The sequence below is a fragment of the Oncorhynchus nerka genome, linkage group LG25, assembly GCF_034236695.1.
Source record: "Oncorhynchus nerka isolate Pitt River linkage group LG25, Oner_Uvic_2.0, whole genome shotgun sequence".
NCBI lineage: Eukaryota > Metazoa > Chordata > Actinopteri > Salmoniformes > Salmonidae > Oncorhynchus > Oncorhynchus nerka.
In genome coordinates, this window is record NC_088420.1 from 23,487,427 (window position 1) to 23,511,858 (window position 24,432).

General features: G+C 43.9%; 1 protein-coding gene across 1 annotated transcript in view; it reads right to left on the reverse strand.

Moving 5' to 3' along the window:
- LOC115109244 (neurocan core protein-like) overlaps positions 1–24,432 on the reverse strand; it is a 204,321-nt gene that overhangs the window by 143,676 nt on the left and 36,213 nt on the right. The window contains exon 8 of the mRNA XM_065009929.1: positions 15,609–16,832. Within this exon, the coding sequence (XP_064866001.1) occupies positions 15,609–16,832 (1,224 nt within the window). The remainder of the gene's footprint in view (positions 1–15,608; positions 16,833–24,432) is intronic.

Below are 24,432 nucleotides of genomic sequence, written 5' to 3' on the forward strand. Positions count from 1 at the left end.
TGCCCTGACCTTGATTCTGCCTGCCTGCCCTGACCTTGATTCTGCCTGCCTGAACATCCTGCCTGCCCTGACCTTGATTCTGCCTGTGTAACAGTTGTTAAAGTACTATGTGAATTTCACCAGGTTCATATATCAATATGTTGTGTTGATTTGTTATGCATGCCTGCATCCTGGGAGAAGGGGAGTGTGTACTTACGTTTTTCCCGGCGTGCTCGTGCTCAAATCATTTTGATGCACTGGGAGAGGTAGGCACGCCTTTTCTGTCTTCAGAAAAGTTTGATTCTTTTAAGTACAAAGTCATACACACAGTGTTTTGTTCATGAATAATGATGTATATTTAGAGGTTACTCATAAGTGGATGGTATTGTTAAGATGCACTTGTAATTGTACTTTTTAGGATGATATCAACATTCTGAATTCAACATGTGGTTAATAGCTAGCTACGGTATTAGCAGGCTATTGTATGTGTGAACGATAGCTAGCTCCTCGAATTATCCCAGTCCCTCCTATTGTGCATCTGTTGTAGAAAGAGGCCACGATTCTCAGAACAGATGTGCTCTACAAATGTTTTATTTCCTTTTGGATGCAGATGCAGGATGCAGAGAGTCAGTTCTGCTTGATTAAAACTACCTGATCTCCAAAGTCCACGTTTATAGTCTCTATCAACCACACACAACGCAGAATTACAGCGGTGCAGAATAGCACCCGCTACATTGGTGCCTTCTAGACCCGGATTCATCGTTGATCAACGTCAGCTCAATCACCGCGGCGCTGCTGCTCTAGAGACTAATTATATCATTGAGGTACTCTTGCCGCCTTGTGGCAAAAATCGGAACTACAGTCTTTTTTTTTTTCCTGTTTATTTTTTTCTGACAACGATGTATTGAGAGTGCTGTTTATCGTTAACCAACATAGAAGTGTGTTCATCAACAGACATTTTAACGTAACTTTAGTGGCATGGCATCTTATAATGGTGATGAACCCAAATTCACTGCTGGGAGGGGGAGGTTTTTCTCATACTCTGATCAAACCCCTGTAAAGTGTGTAGGTGCAGGAGGTCCCCCCATGTTTTGCTCCACAAAAAAATTGGATGAAAGCCCTTCATCTAGTGTTAATCCAAATGCCCCTGTAGATGGTCTAGCTGAGCTGGTCACTCAGCTAGCCCGGGAAATAGGGAGTTCCATTAGGGAAGAACTACAGAGTGGCAGGTCCAGTACTTATGAGCCACCAGTAAGTACAGAAAAGATAAGTGATCATCATTCAGAGTCGGTAGGATATGTAGATCTCAGTCAAATTAAGTTCATCATGCAATCAGACATAAAGGAACCTCCTACATATAGAGGAGATGGTACAGACAAATGCTCCATTCATGAATGGGAGGAGTTGATGAGAATATACTTGAGGAGGAAGGGATGTCCTGTTGGGGAACAATCAGATGAGATGATTAGTCGATTATCTGGCAAAGCAAGAGACATGGTAAAGATACATTTACGCAATGAGACAACCGTTGATCCTACAGAGAAGCCAGAGATTGTATTTGACAAACAGAATTTCAGTGAATTGGCCTATTCATGCATGCCCTTGGCCAATTTTTTTTTTTACAATACTAAACCTGTACCCGGAGAGGCTGTTATGGAGTACTGGGTTCGAATGAACAAGGCCGTAGATGTCGCTGACGAGGGCCTTAAGAGACAAGGTAAGAAGATTGACAGCTCCAACTCTGATGTCGTTAGGATGTTTGTAACATACTGCCCTGACCCCAAACTGGCAGCAGTATTCCAATACAAGTCTGCTGAGAAATGGACTGCGAGTGAAGTACAGGAGAGAATGTATGAACATGAACGCCGCAGGAAGGCCACCATGTGTCAATCTACCGCTGTATCCTCAAAGCAAGTAACAGTACATCCCCAGATAACTCCATGTGAAGGCGTGGTCAATGCTGGTACGTGCAGTGACACTTCTCTCACATCAAGCGCCAAACAAGATGGGCAGAGTTCAAGTATCGAGAGACTCATTCACCTGCTTGAACGTACCTTAGAGAAGAGCATACCACCCGTTATGGTTTCACAGACACAGGCCAAGACACCATCTTTCCCCACCCAACCCTTCAGGTGTAGGGAATGCAGGGTTTGTGGCTCAACAGATCACTCCACTGTGATGCACTGTAGACATGAGAACCTGTGCCTCCGGTGCTTTTCCCCAGATCATTGGAAGTCAAATTGTCCTAAACCGGGGGAACGCTATGCCAATCCCGGTGGTGAGAGACGCCCACCACAACAGCAGAGAAACTCACCACCACAGCAGCAACTGTTAAACTGACACGCCCACAGGTGAAGGGGGGAAATGTGGGTGTTCAACTGTCTACCCCCAAGAAAGAATTTGATGATCTTGAGAAAACGTATGAGATTTTGTGCTCTGATGCGAAAGAAGGAGACAAAATTGTTATGTTAGGTTCACAAGAAGTTGAGGCTTTTTCAGATTTGTTTTACACCTCTGTGTCTGTACATGGGAAAGTGCAGCTTAAGGGCATGCTTGACACTGGGTCTATGGCCTGTACATTAAGTGAACATACGGAGCAGAGACTTTTGGAAGCAGGTGCCCTTCCTCAGCATTATCAGCCTCCCACAGAGTTAGTATTAGTGGGGTGTGGGGGGAAGAAGACCTCAACAAAGTGTTGCTATGATTTGGAGATGCAGATCTATGGGATTGATGTTAAAGTGCCCACTCTAGTTGTTCCTGGACAGCGTGATGATCTCATCCTGGGATCGAATGTCATTAAGCATCTATTGCATGAGATGAAAGGCACTGATGAATACTGGAAGCTCGTCAACAACATGGATGGCCAGACCCACTCACCAGAGGGTGAGCAGTTTCTGCAGATGATGACAAGTGTCACAAGATGGAAGGGACAGCAAGTCGATGGCAAGATTGGGACAGTGAAGCTCACTCAAGCTGAGCCTCTTTCGCCCAAGACTGAACACTTAGTTTGGGGTAAACTTCCTAAAAATGTGGCATTGTCTCCAGGCAGCACTGTAATAGTTGAACCTACCAGGTCAAAGGTCATGCCCAGAAACATACTCGTGGGTAGAGTTATTACACCCATGTGGGGAGATGGCTGGGTCCCTTTAAAGGTAGTAAACTGTTATGACAAACATCTCACCCTAAGACGTAACATGAAGTTGGCAGATGTGTCTACATGCTTGGCTGTTGAGGATGCAACAATATTTCAGGGCCTTCATGAGGTGAGGAAAACCCCAATGGAACAGAAGCAGGATGACAATGGTTGCCACAATCTGAAACAAAGACTGTCTGATCTAGGATTAGTAGACATTGACATTGATGGATGCCAGGTAGCTGACCAGTGGAAGGAAAAGCTTGTGAATACCATCACAAAATATGAAGACATCTTCTCAAGACATAATCTGGACTGCGGAGAAGCCAGGGGTTATGTTCACCGTATCCACCTGGTTGATGACAGACCCTTCCAGCTACCATACAGAAGAGTTCCGCCTGCTCATTACCTGAAGCTGAGGAAGGTATTGACAGATATGGAAGAAGTAGGTCTTATACGCAAGTCAGTTAGTGAGTATGCCTCCCCTTTAGTCATGGTATGGAAGAAAGACGGGAGTCTGAGGTTATGCACTGACTTCAGGTGGATGAATGCACGAACGGTGAAGGACGCTCATCCCCTTCCTCATCAAGCAGATTGCCTCGCAGCCCTTGGTGGCAGTGCATTTTTCAGCACCATGGACTTGACCTCAGGATTTTATAACATTCCAGTTCACGAAGAGGACAAGAAGTACACAGCCTTTACCACACCGATGGGACTTTATGAGTACAATCGCATGCCACAAGGTCTGTGTAACAGCCCGGCCTCTTTCATGAGAATGATGTTGAGTATATTTGGGGACCTAAACTTCTCAAATCTCCTTTGTTACTTAGATGACTTGTTGGTCTTTGCACCCACCGAGGAACAGGCTCTACAGCGACTTGAAGTTGTGTTTAGCCGTCTAAGAGCCAACAATCTCAAGCTAGCACCCAAAAAATGCCACTTTCTACGAAGAACAGTGAAATTCCTCGGACATATCATTAAAGAGGACGGTGTGTCAGTGGATCCTGAGAAGGTGGAGGCCATTGCCAAGATGAGCCAAGCTCAGCTGATGGAGGCAGATGGATGCACTCCCTCTGCTCGGAGGCTGAAATCCTTATTGGGTATGGTATTATATTACCAGCACTTCATTCCTGACTGTTCTGCTATAGCCAGACCTTTGTTTGCACTCACAGGGGGTCAAAAGAGAAGAGGAAGAGATGGGAAGAAGGGCAACAGTGGGATTTTCCGGAAGCTGACGCTATCGGATTGGACTGAGGAGTGTGTCGTTGCATTCCAGAAGCTGAAGGATGCTCTTTTGAATTGTGTCGTGCTAGCTCACCCTGATTTCGAGAGGCCGTTCATTCTCTTCACTGACGCTTCCTTGGGTGGTCTTGGGGCTGTGCTTTGCCAAGTACCTGAAGGTGAAGATAAGGCAAGGCCCATAGCATTTGCGAGCAAGACCCTGAGTAAGTCGCAGAGAAGGTACCCGGCACACAGACTTGAATTTCTAGCACTGAAATGGAGTGTGTGTGAGAAATTCAGTCACTGGCTTAAGGGGCACGAGTTCACTGTCTGGACAGATAGTAACCCGTTAACGTACATCATGACAAAACCCAAGCTGGACGCTTGCGAGCAAAGATGGGTTGCCAAGCTGGCACCGTACAACTTTGATTTGAAGCGTATCCCAGGCAGCAAGAATACAGTAGCAGATGCACTGAGCCGCGATCCCTTTGCAGTGACTGTCGCGCAGAGACTGATGAGGGAGTCCTACCTAGCACTTCTGTCTGAGGCTGTTGGGACACTGAATGATGATGTCCAAGATGCCTTCCGTTGGGCTTCTTATCCAGGAGATAACCTCTTTGACCACTGCTGAAGTGAAGGCCATATGTCAGCTCCATATTGACTGGGAATGTTCAACGGAGATGCAAGCAATCCAGCTTGGTTCCAACACCCAACGGCTGCTTTCTCCTGGTATTGACACTTTGCCTGAACTCTCGCACGAGGAACTTCGAGATCTCCAGCTGCAAGACTCTGTGACTTCCAAGGTCATCCCTTTCGTCTTCAATAAGAAACGGCCCACCAGACGAGATCGATACAGTGTTTCTTCTAAAGTGTTGTTGCTGATGAAACAGTGGGATCGCTTGATCCTAAGAGAGGAAGTTCTGTATCGTGTCATTAAGGAGAGTCACACAAACCGGAGAAGGTTCCAGTATGTCTTGCCAGAGGTGTTGAGACTCAAAGCGATGACTGGCATTCACGACCTTGCAGGACATCAAGGCCAAGCTAGAACTCTAGCTCTGGCCAGACAGAGATTTTTCTGGCCTGCAATGGAGAGAGACATCAAGGAGTATGTGCGCTGCTGCCAGAGATGCGTTCTAGCAAAGACTCCAGAGCCAGCGGCTAGAGCCCCGTTAGAGAGCACCAAAACTTGCTCTCCCATGGAGTTGGTGTGTTTGGATTTTTGGACAGCGGAAGACAGTAAGAAGAACTCAGTTGATGTTCTGGTGGTGACTGACCACTTCACTAAACTTGCCCATGCATGGCCATGCAGAAACCAGACAGCCAAGCAAGTAGCTCGTAAACTGTGGGATCATGTCTTCTGTGTCTACGGCTTTGCATCAAGGATCCATACTGATCAAGGCACAAATTTTGAGAGTGAGCTAATAGCAGAACTGCTTAAGCTCTCCGGTGTCCAAAAGAAGCTATGAGTGTTGCCCAAAGGCACACTGACAAGCAACAGAGACGGCAAGGTCGGGAGTATGACAAGCGGGTTAAAGGCATCGGTTTGTCCATGGGGGATCGTGTCCTCATCGCCAACAAGGGTGAAAGGGGCCGCCGCAAGTTGGCTGACAAGTGGAACCCCAAGATTTTCACAGTGACTTCAGTCAATCCACAAACTCACACGTACATAATCCAAGACCGTTACGGCAGAGAGAAAGTGGTTCACAGGAATCTACTGCTGCAGGTGAATTTCCTGCCATTTGAAATTGATTATGCAGTGCACTTCAATGACAGTGATGCTGCAGGGCCTTCAATCAATGTAGATGCAGGAGAGGTCACCCACTCCGGCGATGGACTGGACAGGGAAGACATGGAGGACTCTGGGGAGGAAAGTGCATCCTGGCTGGCGGAGGATTCAAGCAATTACTCCGAGCTCTGGACATCGGATGGAAAGTCAGAGCCAGAAGAACCTTGTTTTCTTGAGGAAAATGACCAGGGAAGCACCTCTGAGATTCTGGAGCTGATTCCTTCAAACCCACCTCTGATCAATGATCTAAGGCCAGAGCCACCGTTAGTTACTATGGCCCCTAGCCTGTGGCAGGTCGCACAAGGGCGGGGAGGGTAGTTAAACCAGTAAAGAGACTAATAGAGTCAACCCACCAGAAGGTGTAAATTTAACATAGTACAGAGATGATTTAGTACAGGATTTTTTTTTAAGGCTAAGAATGTAGATATAGTGTAAGAGGCACTATGCATCTAGGGGCAGTTGAAGGCCTGACCAACTTTCACTTGCCCTGAACCCTATGGTTCAGGGCCTATGACCCTATGATAATCCATGATTATCGAAAACTTCAATAAGCATTTCTCAACGGCTGGCCATGTCTTCCGCCTGGCTACTCCAACCTCGGCCAACAGCTCCGCCCCCCCCCGCCCGCAGCTCCTCGCCCAAGCCTCTCCAGGTTCTCCTTTACCCAAATCCAGATAGCAGATGTTCTGAAAGAGCTGCAAAACCTGGACCCGTACAAATCAGCTGGGCTTGACAATCTGGACCCTCTATTTCTGAAACTATCCGCCGCCATTGTCGCAACCCCTATTACCAGCCTGTTCAACCTCTCTTTCATATCGTCTGAGATCCCCAAGGATTGGAAAGCTGCCGCAGTCATCCCCCTCTTCAAAGGGGGAGACACCCTGGACCCAAACTGTTATAGACCTATATCCATCCTGCCCTGCCTATCTAAGGTCTTCGAAAGCCAAGTCAACAAACAGGTCACTGACCATCTCGAATCCCACCGTACCTTCTCCGCTGTGCAATCTGGTTTCCGAGCCGGTCACGGGTGCACCTCAGCCACACTCAAGGTACTAAACGATATCATAACCGCCATCGATAAAAGACAGTACTGTGCAGCCGTCTTCATCGACCTTGCCAAGGCTTTCGACTCTGTCAATCACCATATTCTTATCGGCAGACTCAGTAGCCTCGGTTTTTCGGATGACTGCCTTGCCTGGTTCACCAATTACTTTGCAGACAGAGTTCAGTGTGTCAAATCGGAGGGCATGCTGTCCGGTCCTCTGGCAGTCTCTATGGGGGTGCCACAGGGTTCAATTCTCGGACTGACTCTTTTCTCTGTATATATCAATGATGTTGCTCTTGCTGCGGGCGATTCCCTGATCCACCTCTACGCAGACGACACCATTCTATATACTTTCGGCTCGTCATTGGACACTGTGCTATCTAACCTCCAAACGAGCTTCAATGCCATACAGCACTCCTTCCGTGGCCTCCAACTGCTCTTAAACGCTAGTAAAACCAAATGCATGCTTTTCAACCGATCGCTGCATGCACCCGCATGCCCGACTAGCATCAAAACCCTGAATGGTTCCGACCTTGAATATGTGGACATCTATAAGTACCTAGGTGTCTGGCTAGACTGCAAACTCTCCTTCCAGACTCATATCAAACATCTCCAATCGAAAATCAAATCAAGAGTCGGCTTTCTATTCCGCAACAAAGCCTCCTTCACTCACGCCGCCAAGCTTACCCTAGTAAAACTGACTATCCTACCGATCCTCGACTTTGACGATGTCATCTACAAAATGGCTTCCAACACTCTACTCAGCAAACTGGATGCAGTCTATCACAGTGCCATCCACTTTGTCACTAAAGCACCTTATACCACCCACCACTGCGACTTGTATGCTCTAGTCGGCTGGCCCTCGCTACATATTCGTCGCCAGACCCACTGGCTCCAGGTCATCTACAAGTCCATGCTAGGTAAAGCTCCGCCTTATCTCAGTTCACTGGTCACGATGGCAACACCCATCCGTAGCACGCGCTCCAGCAGGTGTATCTCACTGATCATCCCTAAAGCCAACACCTCATTTGGCCGCCTTTCGTTCCAGTACTCTGCTGCCTGTGACTGGAACGAACTGCAAAAATCGCTGAAGTTGGAGACTTTTATCTCCCTCACCAACTTCAAACATCAGCTATCTGAGCAGCTAACCGATCGCTGCAGCTGTACATAGTCTATTGGTAAATAGCCCACCCATTTTCACCTACCTCATTCCCATACTGTTTTTATACTGTTTTTTATTTATTTACTTTTCTGCTCTTTTGCACACCAATTTCTCTACCTGTACATGACCATCTGATCATTTATCACTCCAGTGTTAATCTGCAGAATTGTAATTATTCGCCTACCTCCTCATGCCTTTTGCACACATTGTATATAGACTCCCCCCTTTTTTTTCTACTGTGTTATTGACTTGTTAATTGTTTACTCCATGTGTAACTCTGTGTTGTCTGTTCACACTGCTATGCTTTATCTTGGCCAGGTCGCAGTTGCAAATGAGAACTTGTTCTCAACTAGCCTACCTGGTTAAATAAAGGTGAAATAAAAAAAATAAAAAATAAAAAATGGGTAGCTTTGAGCTGAATTCAGAATTAAGCCTTGAGCTTGGTAGGTTATTTTGTTGTTTTACAAGGTTGGTGAAATTCAGGAGGGGTGAATGTAACAGTTGTTAAAGTACTATGTGAATTTCACCAGGTTTTCACCAGAGAAGGGGAGTGTGTACTTACGTTTTTCCCGGCGTGCTCGTGCTCAAATCATTTTGATGCACTGAGAGAGGTAGGCACGCTTTTTCTGTCTTCAGAAAAGTTTGATTCTTTTAAGTACAAAGTCATACACACAGTGTTTTGTTCATGAATAATGATGTATATTTAGAGGTTACTCATAAGTGGATGGTATTGTTAAGATGCACTTGTAATTGTACTTTTTAGGATGATATCAACATTCTGAATTCAACATGTGGTTAATAGCGAGCTAAGGTATTAGCAGGCTATTGTATGTGTGAACGATAGCTAGCTCCTCAAATGATCCCAGTCCCTCCTATTGTGCATCTGTTGTAGAAAGAGGCCACGATTCTCAGAACAGATGTGCTATACAAATGTTTTATTTCCTTTTGGATGCAGATGCAGGATGCAGAGAGTCAGTTCTGCTTGATTAAAACTACCTGATCTCCAAAGTCCACGTTTATAGTCTCTATCAACCACACACAACGCAGAGTTACAGCGGTGCAGAATAGCACCGGCTACACCTGCCTGAACATCCTGCCTGCCCTGACCTTGATTCTGCCTGCCTGAACATCCTGCCTGCTCTGACCTTGATTCTGCCTGCCTGAACATCCTTCCTGCCCTGACCTTGATTCTGCCTGCCTGAACATCCTTCCTGCCCTGACCTTGATTCTGCCTGCCTGAACATCCTGCCTGCCCTGACCTTGATTTTGTCTGCCTGAACATCCTGCCTGCCCTGACCTTGATTCTGCCTGCCTGAACATCCTTCCTGCCCTGACCTTGATTCTGCCTGCCTGAACATCCTTCCTGCCATGACCTTGATTCTGCCTGCCTGAACATCCTGCCTGCCCTGACCTTGATTCTGCCTGCCTGAACATCCTGCCTGCCCTGACCTTGATTCTGCCTGCCTGAACATCCTGCCTGCCCTGACCTTGATTCTGCCTGCCCTTTGGTACCTTTTGGACTCTTTGGACTTTTGGACTGGTTTTGACTCTTTTGCCTCTCCACAACCATTCTCTTGCTTTACCCTATTGGATTAATAAATATTGTAAGACTCCAACCATCTGCCTCCCGTGTCTCCATCTGGGTCTTGCCTTGTATCATGATATAGACATGGAATCACTGACCACTTTCATAATGTTTACATGCTGCTTTACTCATCTCACATGTATATACTGTATTCTATTCTACTGTATTTTAGTCAATGCCACTCTGACATTGCTTGTCCTAATATTGATATATTTCTTAATTCCATTCTTTTACTTTCAATTTGTGTGTATTGTTGTGAATTGTTAGATACTACTACACTGTTGGAGCTAGGAACACAAGCATTTCATTACACCCGCAATAACATCTGCTAAATATGTGCATGTGACCAATAAAATGCTCCCAGATGTCAGCATCGCATCATTTGTTCATAGTCATATATTCTACATGGGACATCAGTGTTCCTTTACCAGACATCAACTTTCCACTGAAATAGGCACTAAATATTTCACGAGAACTTTCTTAGCTGTGACTCAGCCCTACTGTGTGGATTTCAAACGAGGCCAAGAGAACAAACTCCTCAACCAAGGATGTTATCTTCCCTCCAGCCTTCATGGCAGAGTAAAAAATATATGGGTGAGGCTTAAAACCCATTCCCATCAGGGTGAATTAATGTGAACAAGTTAGAGAGGGCGAGCAGATTGAGTCTCTACACATGCTGTATCATTCTGAACTTGGACGAAGGGCTTTGCTCTGCGAGAGACAGCGGGAGAGAGAGTCAATTACAGCTCGCATCTTCTAGCTTCTGTCAACATTGATTTGCCGGGGCCTAAGATCTCAGCCTCTCACAGCCTGTCTAACTAACCAAGTACTACACTAAGGCTGCTTCCATTCTACCAATTCACAGCTCCTCTTTGTTTACAGAAGCACTCTCTGAGGTCCAATAGAGAGGAAGACGGTGGAGAGGAATATATAATAAGTGTATAAAACATTAAGAACAACTGCTCTTTCCATTACATAGACTGACCAGGTGAATCCAGGTGAAAGCTATGATCCCTTATTGATGTCAATCCACTTCAATCAGTGTAGATGAAGGGGAGGAGATGTTTAATATTTGAGACAACTGAGACATGGATTGTGTATATGTGCCATTCAGAGGGTGAATGGACAAGACAAAGTATTTAAGTGCCTTTTAATGAGGTATGGTAGTGGGTGCCAGGCGCACCGGTTTGTGTCAAGAACTGCAATACTGCTGGGTTTTCACACTCAACAGTTTCCATGTGTATCAAGAATGGTCCATCATCCAAAGGACATCCAGCCAACTTGACACAACTGTGGGAAGCATTGGAGTCAACATGGGCCAGCATCCCTGTGAAATGCTTTCGACACCTTGTAGAGCCCATGCCATGACAAATTCAGGATGTTATGAGGGCAAAAGGGGGGGTTCAACTCAATATGTTCCTAACGGTTGGTATAATCAATGTGTGTATATATATATATATATATATATAGACAGACAGACAGACCAGGTCCACCTCTACAGGCAGCAGTGCCCACCTTTGCCCGGACTCGCTCTCAAACGTATCCCCAACACTTCACACAGGAGCAACAGATCAATAGACACCCTCCCAGACCTGCAGGAACCCCCCTGGACCTATACATAGAGGACCCACGCCAAGAGGACTTACATCCAGACCACAACACCCCCAGACACATCCACACCCCAACCCCAAACAATCAACACCCCCCCACGTCAACCATGCCCACACCCCATTTAGGCCCCCTCAGATCAGACCTATGCCACTCCTGCCCACCCCCGCAAAGAGGGCCTCAACATGGAAGTCACACATACACCCAGGTAGTGAGCAGGCAAACAGGCCCATGGCATGTACCAGATGCTCAGCAGGCTCTGCTCACACTTACTGGCCTGAGGCCAAACCACGGCCAACAACATTGGACACTTTATGGAACAAAAAGCCTTCACTATATCATCCTTGAATATCCAAGGCCTGAGGTCATCTGCCTTTGGCCTAAAGAGCAGGAACCCGGACTTCACCAAAGAAATCGGTAATACAGACATCATCCTGTCATCCTGCAAGAAACCTGGTATAGAGGAGACAGACCTACTGGTTGCCCTCTAGGTTACAGAGAGCTGGTAGTCCCATCCACCAAACTACCAGGTGTGAAACAGGGAAGGGACTCAGGAGGTATGCTAATTTGGTATAGAGCAGACCTAACTCACTCCATTAAATTAATCAAAACAGGAACATTTTACATTTGGCTAGAAATTCAAAAAGAAATTATCTTAACAGAGAAAAATGTCCTCCTGTGTGCTACCTATATCCCCCCACTAGAATCCCCATACTTTAATGAAGACAGCTTCTCCATCCTGGAGGGATAAATCAATCATTTCCAGGCCCAGGGACATGTACTAGTCTGTGGCGACCTAAATGCCAGAACCGGACAAGAACCTGACACCCTCAGCACACAGGGGGACAAACACCTGCCTGCAGGCGACAGCATTCCCTCCCACATATGCCCCCCTAGGCACAACTATGACAACATAACCAACAAAAACGGGTCACAACTCCTGCAGCTCTGTCGCATGCTGGGTATGTACACAGTCAATGGTAGGCTTTGAGGGGACTCCTATGGTAGGTACACCTATAGCTCATCTCTTGGCAGTAGTACTGTAGACTACTTTATCACTGACCTCAGTCAGCCCACTGACACCCCTATCAGACCACAGCAAAATCCCAGTCTACTTAAACAGAGCAATACTCAATCATGAGGCATCAAAGCCAAAGGAACTGAGTAACATTAAGAAATGCTATACATGGAAGGAATGCAGTTTGGAAACCTACCAAAAAACAATTAGGCAACAACAAATTCAATCCCTTTTAGACAATTTCCTGGGTTAAACGTTCCACTGTAATAGTGAAGGTGTAAACTTGGCAGAAGAAAATCTTAACAGTATATTTGACCTCTCAGCAAATCTAAAAATCTCGAATAGAAAACCAAAGAAAATGAACAACAATGACAAATGGTTTGATGAAGAATGCTAAACAAACAACAACATGAATAATTATCTATCCAAAATGGAGATGTATGGGTAAACCACTTCTCCAATCTTTTTGGCTATATAACAAAGAATAAAGAGCAAAAACATATACATGATCAAATACAAATCTTAGAATCAACTATTAAAGACTACCAGAACCCACTGGATTCTCCAATCACCTTGAAAGAGTTACACGACAAAATAAAAACCCTCCAACCAAAAAAGGCCTGTGATGTTGATGGTATCCTTAATGAAATTATCAAATATACAGACAACAAATTCCAATTGGCTATACTAAAACTCTTTAATATCATCCTTAGCTCTGGCATCTTCCCCAATATTTGGAACCAAGGACTGATCACCCCAATCCACAAAAGTGGAGATAAATTTGACCCCAATAACTACCGTGGAATACGTGTCAACAGTAACCTTGGGAAAATCCTCTGCATTATCATTAACAGCAGACTCGTACATTTCCTCAATGAAAACAATGTACTGAGCAAATTTCAAATTGTCTTTTTACCAAATTACCGTACAACAGACCATGTATTCACCCTGCACACCCTAAATGACAACCAAACAAACCAAAACAAAGGCAAAGTCTTCGCATGCGTTGTTGATTTCAAAAAAGCCTTCGACTCAATTTGGCATGAGGGTCTGCTATACAAATTGATGGAAAGTGGTGTTGGTGGTAAAACATACGACATTATAAAATCCATGTACACAAACAACAACTGTGCGGTTAAAATTGGCAAAAAACACACATTTCTTCACACAGGGTCGTGGGGTGAGACAGGGATGCAGCTTAAGCCCCACCCTCTTCAACATATATCAAAGAATTGGCGCGGGCACTAGAAAAGTCTGCAGCAGCAGCCGGCCTCACCCTACTAGAATCCGAAATCAAATGTCTACTGTTTGCTGATGATCTGGTGCTTCTGTCACCAACCAATGAGGGCCTACAGCAGCACCTAGATCTTCTGCACAGATTCTGTCAGACCTGGGCCCTGACAGTAAATCTCAGTAAGACCAAAATAATGGTGTTCCAAAAAAGGTCCAGTCGCCAGGACCACAAATACCATCTAGACACTGTTGCCCTAGAGCACACAAAAAACTATACATACCTTGGCCTAAACATCAGCGCCACAGGTAACTTCCACAAAGCTGTGAACGATCTGAGAGACAAGGCAAGAAGGGCATTCTCTGCCATCAAAAGGAACATACATTTCAACATATCAATTAGGATCTGGCTAAAAATACTTGGAATCAGTCATAGAGCACATTGCCCTTTATGGTTGTGAGGTCTGGGGTCCGCTCACCAACCAAGAATTCACAAAATGGGACAAACACCAAATTGAGACTCCGCATGCAGAATTCTGCAAAAATATCCCCCGAGTACACGTAGAACACCAAATAATGCACGCAGAGCAGAATTAGGCTGATACCCACTAATTATCAAAAATCCAGAAAAGAGCCGTTAAATTCTACAACCACCTAAAAGGAAGCGATTCCCAAACCTTCCATAACAAAGCCATCACCTACAGAGAGATGAACCTGGAGAAGAGTCCCCTAAGCAAGCTGGTCCTGGGGCTCTGTTCACAAACACAAACACACCCCACCGAGCCCCAGGACAGCAGCACAATTAGAGCCAACCAAATCATGAGAAAACAAAAAGATAATTATTTGACACATTGGAAAGAATTAACAAAAAAACAGAGCAAACTAGAATGCTATTTGGCCCTAAACAGAGAGTACACCGTGGCAGAATACCTGACCACTGTGACTGACCCAAACTTTAAGGAAAGCTTTGACTATGTACAGACTCAGTGAGCATAGCCTTGCTATTGAGAAAGGCCGCCATAGGCAGACATGGCTCTCAAGAGAAGACAGGCTATGTGCTCACTGCCCACAAAATGAGGTGGAAACTGAGCTGCACTTCCTAACCTCCTGCCCAATGTGTGACCATATTAGAGAGACATATTTCCCTCAGATTACACAGATCCACAAAGAATTCGAAAACAAATCCAATTTTGATAAACTCCCATATCTACTGGGTGTAATTCCACAGTGTGCCATCACAGCAGTAAGATTTGTGACCTGTTGCCACAAGAAAAGGGCAACCAGTGAAGAACAAACACCATTGCAAATACAACCCATATTTATGCTTATTTATTTTATTATTATTTATTATTATTTATTATTTATTATTATCCCTTGCGTACTTTAACCATTTGTACATTGTTACAACACTGTGTATGTATATGTATATATATATATATATATATATATATATATATATATATATATATATATATATATATATATATAATATGACATTTGTAATGTCTTTATTGTTTTGAAACTTCTGTATGTGTAATGTTTACTGTTACTTTTTATTGTTTATTTCACTTTTGTATATTATCTACCTCACTTGCTTTGTCAACGTTAACACATGTTTCCCATGCCAATAAAGCCCCTTGAATTGAATTGAATTGAGAGAGAGAGAAAGAGAGAGAGAGAGAGAGAGAGAGACAAAGAGCATCTGCAGCATCATGCATTAAATTGATCATGGGGCCTCAGCTCCCCTCCTATGGTTTAGAGGAGTAATGGATTATATGATTACATACTATTATTAGATAAAGGCTAATAATGGTGACAATAAAATAGAAAAGGGAAGATACCTGAAGGGTTGAGGCCAACGCCCCAGCTGGGCATAACGACACCAAACGTGGTCTTCTCTCTCTTCTCCGTCTTCTCTGTGGTCACAGGGGTTTTGTCCTCCTTAGACGTGGGCTTCATCCCTCCCAATGGCTTCCATCCTTTTCCCACCACGAATGATTCTGAAACAGCTAACCTGGACTCTTCCTCATGGTCGCTGCCCTTCAGAAAGGACAACGCCGTGGTCAGCTGAGTCGAAGCTGCAGTTGTTTGGGGTCCATCTCTGGTCAGAGATGTGGTACTAGCTGTCTCCTCTCTATCTACCGGAACCCGTGCAATGGAGATGGGTGGCTCCTTGGTAGAGGTAGAATCACTGGAGTCGTTTCTCTGGTTGTTTGCTTTGGAAGTTTTGATGGTTGTCAGGGGCTCCATAGAAGCTGCAGGTCTGGAGGTGAACCCAGGTGTGGTGGCCTCATTTGGGCTTCGTTGTCTCTCAGTCCCCCTGGCTGTACTCAGGCTCTGCTTTCTGATCACAGGGGGGAAGCCATCTTTCTTACTGGAGGTGGTTGGAAGGAGCTTCTCAGTAGGGCGTCGGACATAGACAATCTCTCCCCTGGCCTCCTCAGCGGTACTCCCCGGGCCCCGGCTGGAGCCAGCAGCAGAGGCAGCAGTAGATGAGGTGGTGGGCTCGTCCACTAGCTGCCACTGAAACATAGTGGTGTGTTCTGTCAGAGTCTGGTTCTGGCTCTGGGTCTCGGTGGGTTTCAATCCAGACAGAAGAGGCTTTGTGCTGCTGCTGGCACCGCTGCCTGGGTTCATGTCACTGTTTGATCCAAAGCCACCTGGAAAGTCGTTCCCGCCTCTCCCGCTTCCCTCTGCCTCTGTCTCTTTGTCCTCTCTCTCCACGATGGATCGGGGGATGCTGCGGTCCTCATTCTGATCTCTCCCCTCACCAGAGTAGCTCTCTGGGTTGGTAGACAGGGTCATGACCTCTAGGGGCCCCGCTTTGGCCTCCATGGGCTCCCAGGTGGAATCCTTCCCCATGTAGGCCACGTGTCCCTGTCCTGGGGCCTCCAGCTTGGAGCCCTTCATGGCCTTCAGGGCCCATCTCAGCTGGCTGCCTGGGTATGGTTCCGGGGTCCCTAGGGATGAAGCCAACCCACCCCAAATGCCCTGGAGGGGGCCTCCTGATCCATTCACAGCCTCCACGGCCTTGCTATTCACACCGGGTCCCACTGCTGTGAATCCTGCAGAGTGACAACACACATTCATTAACATAGTATGGGAGGGAAATAGTTTGAATGATTGCAATTAAATGCGTGTTTAATTAGGAATCAGTGCAGCAGTCATTATATTTCATTAATTAAAATCCATAGTTTCATTATCTATTTGCCTTTTTATTTTCTTTATCTATTCTGATACAGTATCTATGCCCAGATGTAAGACATAGTTAATAGGGTTTAATATGCAAACAGGAATGTAGTGTAAGACTTTAAATGGTGATTGGTTGTTGTGTTGCGCCGTAGGAAGGCTGGTTATTTACTTGTATACTGGAGGTGAACCCTCATTCATTCCAACAATGTTATTTATGTATATTTTGCTAAATCTGCTAAAATATTTATTAATTTGGATTACTGTCGTCATTCCAATAATGGTGCAGCCTCCTTGTATTCCAGTACAAAGCACAGTATCAGACCCACACTGCGTACCAGGCCCAACATACACAAAACAAGAGGATCTGGTAAGGCAATTTCACACTTTTCTCATTCCATAGAAACTATCATTTTTACACTGTTGCTACTCGCTGTTTATTATCTATGCATAGTTACTTTACAAATGATCTCGACTGACTTGTACCCCTGCACATTGACTCGGTACCGGTACCCCCTGTATATAGCCTTGTTATTGACTCGGTACCGGTACCCCCTGTATATAGCCTTGTTATTGACTCGGTACCGGTACACCCTGTACATAGCCTTGTTATTGTTATGTCATTTTCTTGTGTTCCTTTTTAATACGTTTTTTCACTTTCATTTATATAGTCAATATTTTCTTAACCCTAATTCTTGAACTGCATTTTTGGTTAGGGGCTTTAAGTAAGAATTTCACGGTAAGGTCTACCTACACCTGTTGTATTCAGCACATGTGACAAATTAAATTGGATTAGATTTGATTTGACTTTCCTAGACCAGACACCAAACTGCAAACAATGCATTCCTTGGCTAAAACTGACCAAGTGTAAGATACTAAAGCTTTTCTTTAAAACACCATCCTTCATTGACTACTGCATATCTACACCCTTGATTATTCAGATTAACCGCACCGCTATGCTCCTTCTAGCTCAGGCTGTTTGAACCTTAATTGGGGAGGACGGGCTTGTGGGAATTGCTGGAACGGAATGAATGGAATAGTACCAAACATGTGGTTTCCATCCCAGCCATTATTATGATCTGTCTTCCTCTCACCAGCCTCCTGTGCTCCTAGGTAATGTACTAATGTATCTACACAATGAATAATTCAGACTAGATGTGGGTTGGTTTTTAGCGGTGAATATCCTCATAGTATTACCATATTAGGCAGCTAGAGTTCTACTGTAGCTCTAAACAGCAAAGCACAGCTAACTCTGGTGTGCAAAGAACCACAGCAGGGCCTCTGGCTGTACTACATAATACAACTAATTACTGTGGGGAGAAACATAGACAAATACTATATGTCCACATATGAAATATTAAATCAATACTAAATGATTCAGGGGTCTGCATGTTGACTCCACCCCCTATGTGCTACAGTATGTGAGCACAGGTTCATTTACATAAGAGCTGTAGATGGTGTAATTGTCCAATTAATAATGTGAATAGCTAATTAACCACTTTGCCTTCACATAATGATGAGTTATTGAGTGATTAAATTAATTAATCAAGTCTAATTATCTATTCTAATGGCTGATATAAGAAATACAAATATTTCATGCACGGCCTAGTATTTCGATTGGCGTATTCCACTGCTATCTTTTGTTGTGAGTTTTGGCTTAAAGTCAACACATAAAAATCCTGCAAAACAAATGTTGTCATACCGTGATAAACTGCCCACAAATGACTAAATCAAGGCAAGTCAATGATGTGCTCCATTGTGTGTTTTCAGTGACAGCGGTACTGTAAATCAGCTGTACATGTCTTTCTGGGGTAAACAAGCGGAGTCGAACCCTCCAGTCACACAGCATAATGGGAGAGGAGTTGAAGCCTCCCCAGGACACAGTGTACTAGTGCAGCCTCAGCACTTCTGTTACACACACACACATACATATGCGAGCTAGCACACACACACACACACACACACACACACACACACACATCCACACACACACACACACACACACACACACACACACACACACACACACACACACACACACACACACACACACACACACACACACACACACACACACACACACATACATATGCGAGCTAGCACACACACACACACACACACACACACACACACACACACCACACACACATCCTCAGCACTATACTGTTGTAAGATATGGCATCTAATAAAGACGACTGGGAAAAGTTATTGTGTGGCATGTGAATCATGTCACACATCTATCTGGAGTGACGTGATGTTTCATCACAAAGATTTATTCCCACGATGCTTTGCTAAGACTGTGTGGGGAAATGGGGAAACATGCATTTCTTTGATTGAGGTGTCAAGATTCACATGCAATGTTTTTCCTGCCAATCATAAAAATAAAAATGGCAGAATCAATAATGTAGACTACCTAGAGGAAGCAACAGCCTGCGGCGCCGATAACATAGTTTATATCTGGCGAGTGATGCCACTTTAAGAGGAAACATTCATTCAACAGCTTCCTGTAAAAAAATGTAATAAAAAACATCTCAAAAGCCCCTTCCAAATGCATCCTCCTCTCTCCTCTCTTCTTTTTCATCCTTCGCGTTTTCCATCCGCTCATCATTGCCATGGTGATAATGACCACCTACACTCACCCAGGGCCATCGTAATTGGGGTAGACGTGAATGCTGGCGAGCGAGGCGAGGAACACCTAGCCAGTCCTGCATTAATTGGAAAGAGGCTGAGAATAATGTACGCAGACTAAAGCTAGATTTTCACCCAGTGTAAAAGATTAATGCCTTGGGTTTGGAGTTTTGGTTTCAGGGAGGATAGCAACAGTTTTTGTATCTAATGAAGCCCAGGCCATAGAAGGAGCCCTACCTTCACTGAACTTATTTAAACACCTCTGTGCGAGACTTTAGATTTCTCTCTCTATTCTCCCTTTAGCTCTGGTGGCTGTGTAAGTGGTGGCCGTAAGATGAAACATTGCCTGGTTGCCTGTTTGTCCCTCCTTCAAACAGCCGAGGAATCACAGGAATTGATTGTGGTTTGAAGTCGGAGGGCTTTCATGCGGGGAATAGCCCAATAAGATGACCTTTACGACCCACACGCCTAGCTCAGCTCTGTGGAGAATTAACTGGGGTTTGGATGCTAGCTCAAAATCCCAGGTCCTTGAGCCACAGACACAGAAGTAGACATGAACACGCACACACACACGCACTGATGTAGACATAACACACAGAGACACACACACACGTGTGCTCACACACACACGCACTGATGTAGACATAACACACAGAGACACACACACACACGTGTGCTCACACACACACTGATGCACACACACACACTGATGCACACACACACACACACACACACACACACACACACACACACACACACACACACACACACACACACACACACACACACACACACACACACACACACACACACACACACACACACACACAGATCAACTGAGTTCTATGTATTCACACCGGTGAGCCAAACACATCACTGCAGCACTGACTCTGGCTCTCTGAGTTTTTGCTTTGGCCGGCCTCATTCTCTGCTTTCATTTTCCTCTTTGCACTGCTGGAAGCTGGCTTAGTGATGGCTCTGGACCTAAGATGAAAGATTGCGCCGACAGAGAAGGTCGTCATCTCACGAGCTCCAACCCGACTTTGTTATTTAGTGACTTTTTAAAAATCTTTACTTTTTTTGTAGAAAGAAAGACTTTTTAACACTAACAAGACCACTGGGCCTCACAGACATTTTCAATCTCTTCATTCCCAGTGTGTAATCCCAACATGTTTCAAGCTGACAACCACTGTCGCTGTTACCCAGAAATCCAAGATAACCTACCTAAATTGCTTTGTTTTATTTATTTAACTCTTATTTTTACAGGTAAGTTGACTGAGAACACATTCTCATTTAGAGCAACAACCTGTGGAATAGTTGCATGGGAGAGGAAGGGGGATGAAGGAGCCAATTGGAAGCTAGAGATGATTAGGTGGTCATGAGGGCCAGACTGAGAATTTAGCCAGGACACCGGGGTTAACACCTCTAATCTTACGATAAGTGCCATGGGATCTTTAGTGACCACAGAGAGTCCGGACACCGGTTTTAACGTCCCATCCAAAAGACAGCACCCTACACAGGGCAATGTCCCCAATCACTGCAAAAAAAATTATAGACCAGAGGAAAGAGTGTCCCCTACTGGCCATCCAACACTACTTCCAGGAACATCTGGTTTCTCATCCAGGGACCAACTAGGACCAACCCTACTTAGCTTCAGAGGCTGGTGTAACTACCATTGTCACATAGCACTCACATCTGTAATTATGAAGAGCTTTGAAAGGCTGATCATTACACAGATCAACTCACTCCAATTTGCGTACTGCCCCGACAGACCCAGAGATGAAGCAATGTTAATTGCACTTCTCACTGTTCTCTCCCACCTGGACAAAAGGGGAAATAACTATGTACAGATCTACCTCAAATACCTTATTATTATCTATCCTGATGCCTAGTCACTTTACCCTGCCTTCATGTACATATCTACCTCAAATACCGTATTATTATCTATCCTGATGCCTTGTCAATTTACCCTGCCTTCATGTACATATCTACCTCAAATACCGTATTATTATCTATCCTGATGCCTTGTCAATTTACCCTGCCTTCATGTACATATCTACCTCAAATACCTTATTACTATCTATCCTGATGCCTTGTCACTTTACCCTGCCTTCATGTACATATCTACCTCAAATACCGTATTATTATCTATCCTGATGCCTTGTCAATTTACCCTGCTTTTATGTACATATCTACCTCAAATACCTTATTACTATCTATCCTGATGCCTTATCACTTTACCCTGCCTTTATCTACATATCTACCTCAAATACCTTATTATTATCTATCCTGATGCCTAGTCACTTTACCCTGCCTTCATGTACATATCTACCTCAAATACCTTATTATTATCTATCCTGATGCCTAGTCACTTTACCCTGCCTTCATGTACATATCTACCTCAAATAACTTATTACTATCTATCCTGATGCCTTGTCACTTTACCCTGCCTTTATGTACATATCTACCTCAAATACCTTATTACTATCTATCCTGATGCCTTATCACTTTACCCTGCCTTTATGTACATATCTACCTCAAATACCTTATTATTATCTATCCTGATGCCTAGTCACTTTACCCTGCCTTTATGTACATATCTACCTCAAATACCTTATTATTATCTTATGCCTTGTCACTTTCCTGCCTTCATGTACATATCTACCTCAAATACCTTATTATTATCTATCCTGATGCCTAGTCACTTTACCCTGCCTTCATGTACATATCTACCTCAAATACCTTATTATTATCTATCCTGATGCCTAGTCACTTTACCCTGCCTTCATGTCACCTTATTATTATCTATCCTGATGCCTTGTCACTTTACCCTGCCTTCATGTACATATCTACCTCAAATACCGTATTATTATCTATCCTGATGCCTAGTCACTTTACCCTGCCTTCATGTACATATCTACCTCAAATACCTTATTATTATCTATCCTGATGCCTAGTCACTTTACCCTGCCTTCATGTACATATCTACCTCAAATACCTTATTATTATCTATCCTGATGCCTAGTCACTTTACCCTGCCTTTATGTACATATCTACCTGAAATACCTTATTATTATCTATCCTGATGCCTAGTCACTTCACCCTGCCTTCATGTACATATCTACCTCAAATACCTTATTATTATCTATCCTGATGCCTAGTCACTTTACCCTGCCTTCATGTACATATCTACCTCAAATAACTTATTACTATCTATCCTGATGCCTTGTCACTTTACCCTGCCTTTATGTACATATCTACCTCAAATACCTTATTACTATCTATCCTGATGCTTAGTCACTTTACCCTGCCTTCATGTACATATCTACCTCAAATACCTTATTATTATCTATCCTGATGCCTAGTCACTCTACCCTGCCTTCATGTACATATCTACCTCAAAAACCTTATTATTATCTATCCTGATGCCTAGTCACTTTACCCTGCCTTCATGTACATATCTACCTCAAATACCTTATTATTATCTATCCTGATGCCTAGTCACTTTACCCTGCCTTTATGTACATATCTACCTCAAATAACTTATTACTATCTATCCTGATGCCTTGTCACTTTACCCTGCCTTTATGTACATATCTACCTCAAATACCTTATTATTATCTATCCTGATGCCTAGTCACTTTACCCTGCCTTCATGTACATATCTACCTCAAATACCTTATTATTATCTATCCTGATGCCTAGTCACTTTACCCTGCCTTCATGTACATATCTACCTCAAATACCTTATTATTATCTATCCTGATGCCTTGTCACTTTACCCTGCCTTTATGTACATATCTACCTCAAATACCTTATTATTATCCATCCTGATGCCGAGTCACTTTACCCTGCCTTCATGTACATATCTACCTCAAATACCTTATTATTATCTATCCTGATGCCTTGTCACTTTACCCTGCCTTTATGTACATATCTACCTCAAATACCTTATTACTATCTATCCTGATGCCTTGTCACTTTACCCTGCCTTTATGTACATATCTACCTCTAATAGCTTGTATCCCTGCACATGGATTCGTTACTGGTACTCCTGTATAGAGCCATGTTGTTTTTACTCGTTATGTGTTATCCACTGTGTATTTATTCCTCGTGTCACTACTTACATTTTTTATTTCTATTCTTTATCTTTAATTGTTCATTGGTAAAGGACCCGTAAGTAAGTACTCTTTATCTTTAATTGTTCATTGGTAAAGGACCCGTAAGTAAGTACTCTTTATCTTTAATTGTTCATTGGTAAAGGACCCGTAAGTAAGTACTCTTTATCTTTAATTGTTCGTTGGTAAAGGACCCGTAAGTAAGTACTCTTTATCTTTAATTGTTCATTGGTAAAGGACCCGTAAGTAAGTACTCTTTATCTTTAATTGTTCATTGGTAAAGGACCCGTAAGTAAGTACTCTTTATCTTTAATTGTTCATTGGTAAAGGACCCGTAAGTAAGTATTCTTTATCTTTAATTGTTCATTGGTAAAGGACCCGTAAGTAAGTATTCTTTATCTTTAATTGTTCATTGGTAAAGGACCCGTAAGTAAGTACTTCACTGTAAGTCTGTTGTTTACGAAGCATGTGTCAAATAAGATTTCATTTGAATTGATTTTGGTTTGGTACTGATATTTAGCTTCATTCTTGTGTCATTTATTCTTATTGTTTAACTCTGCATTGTTGGGAAGGGCTCATAAGTAAGCATTTCATGGTAAAGTCTACACCCGTTGTATATGTGACAAATACGTCTGTATTTGATTTGATTTGAATAGACACCCAAAGTGCACATATATTTAATGTAATTTCTCCTTAGGAAAACCAAAGAAGGAAAGTACCGAGTGGTGTT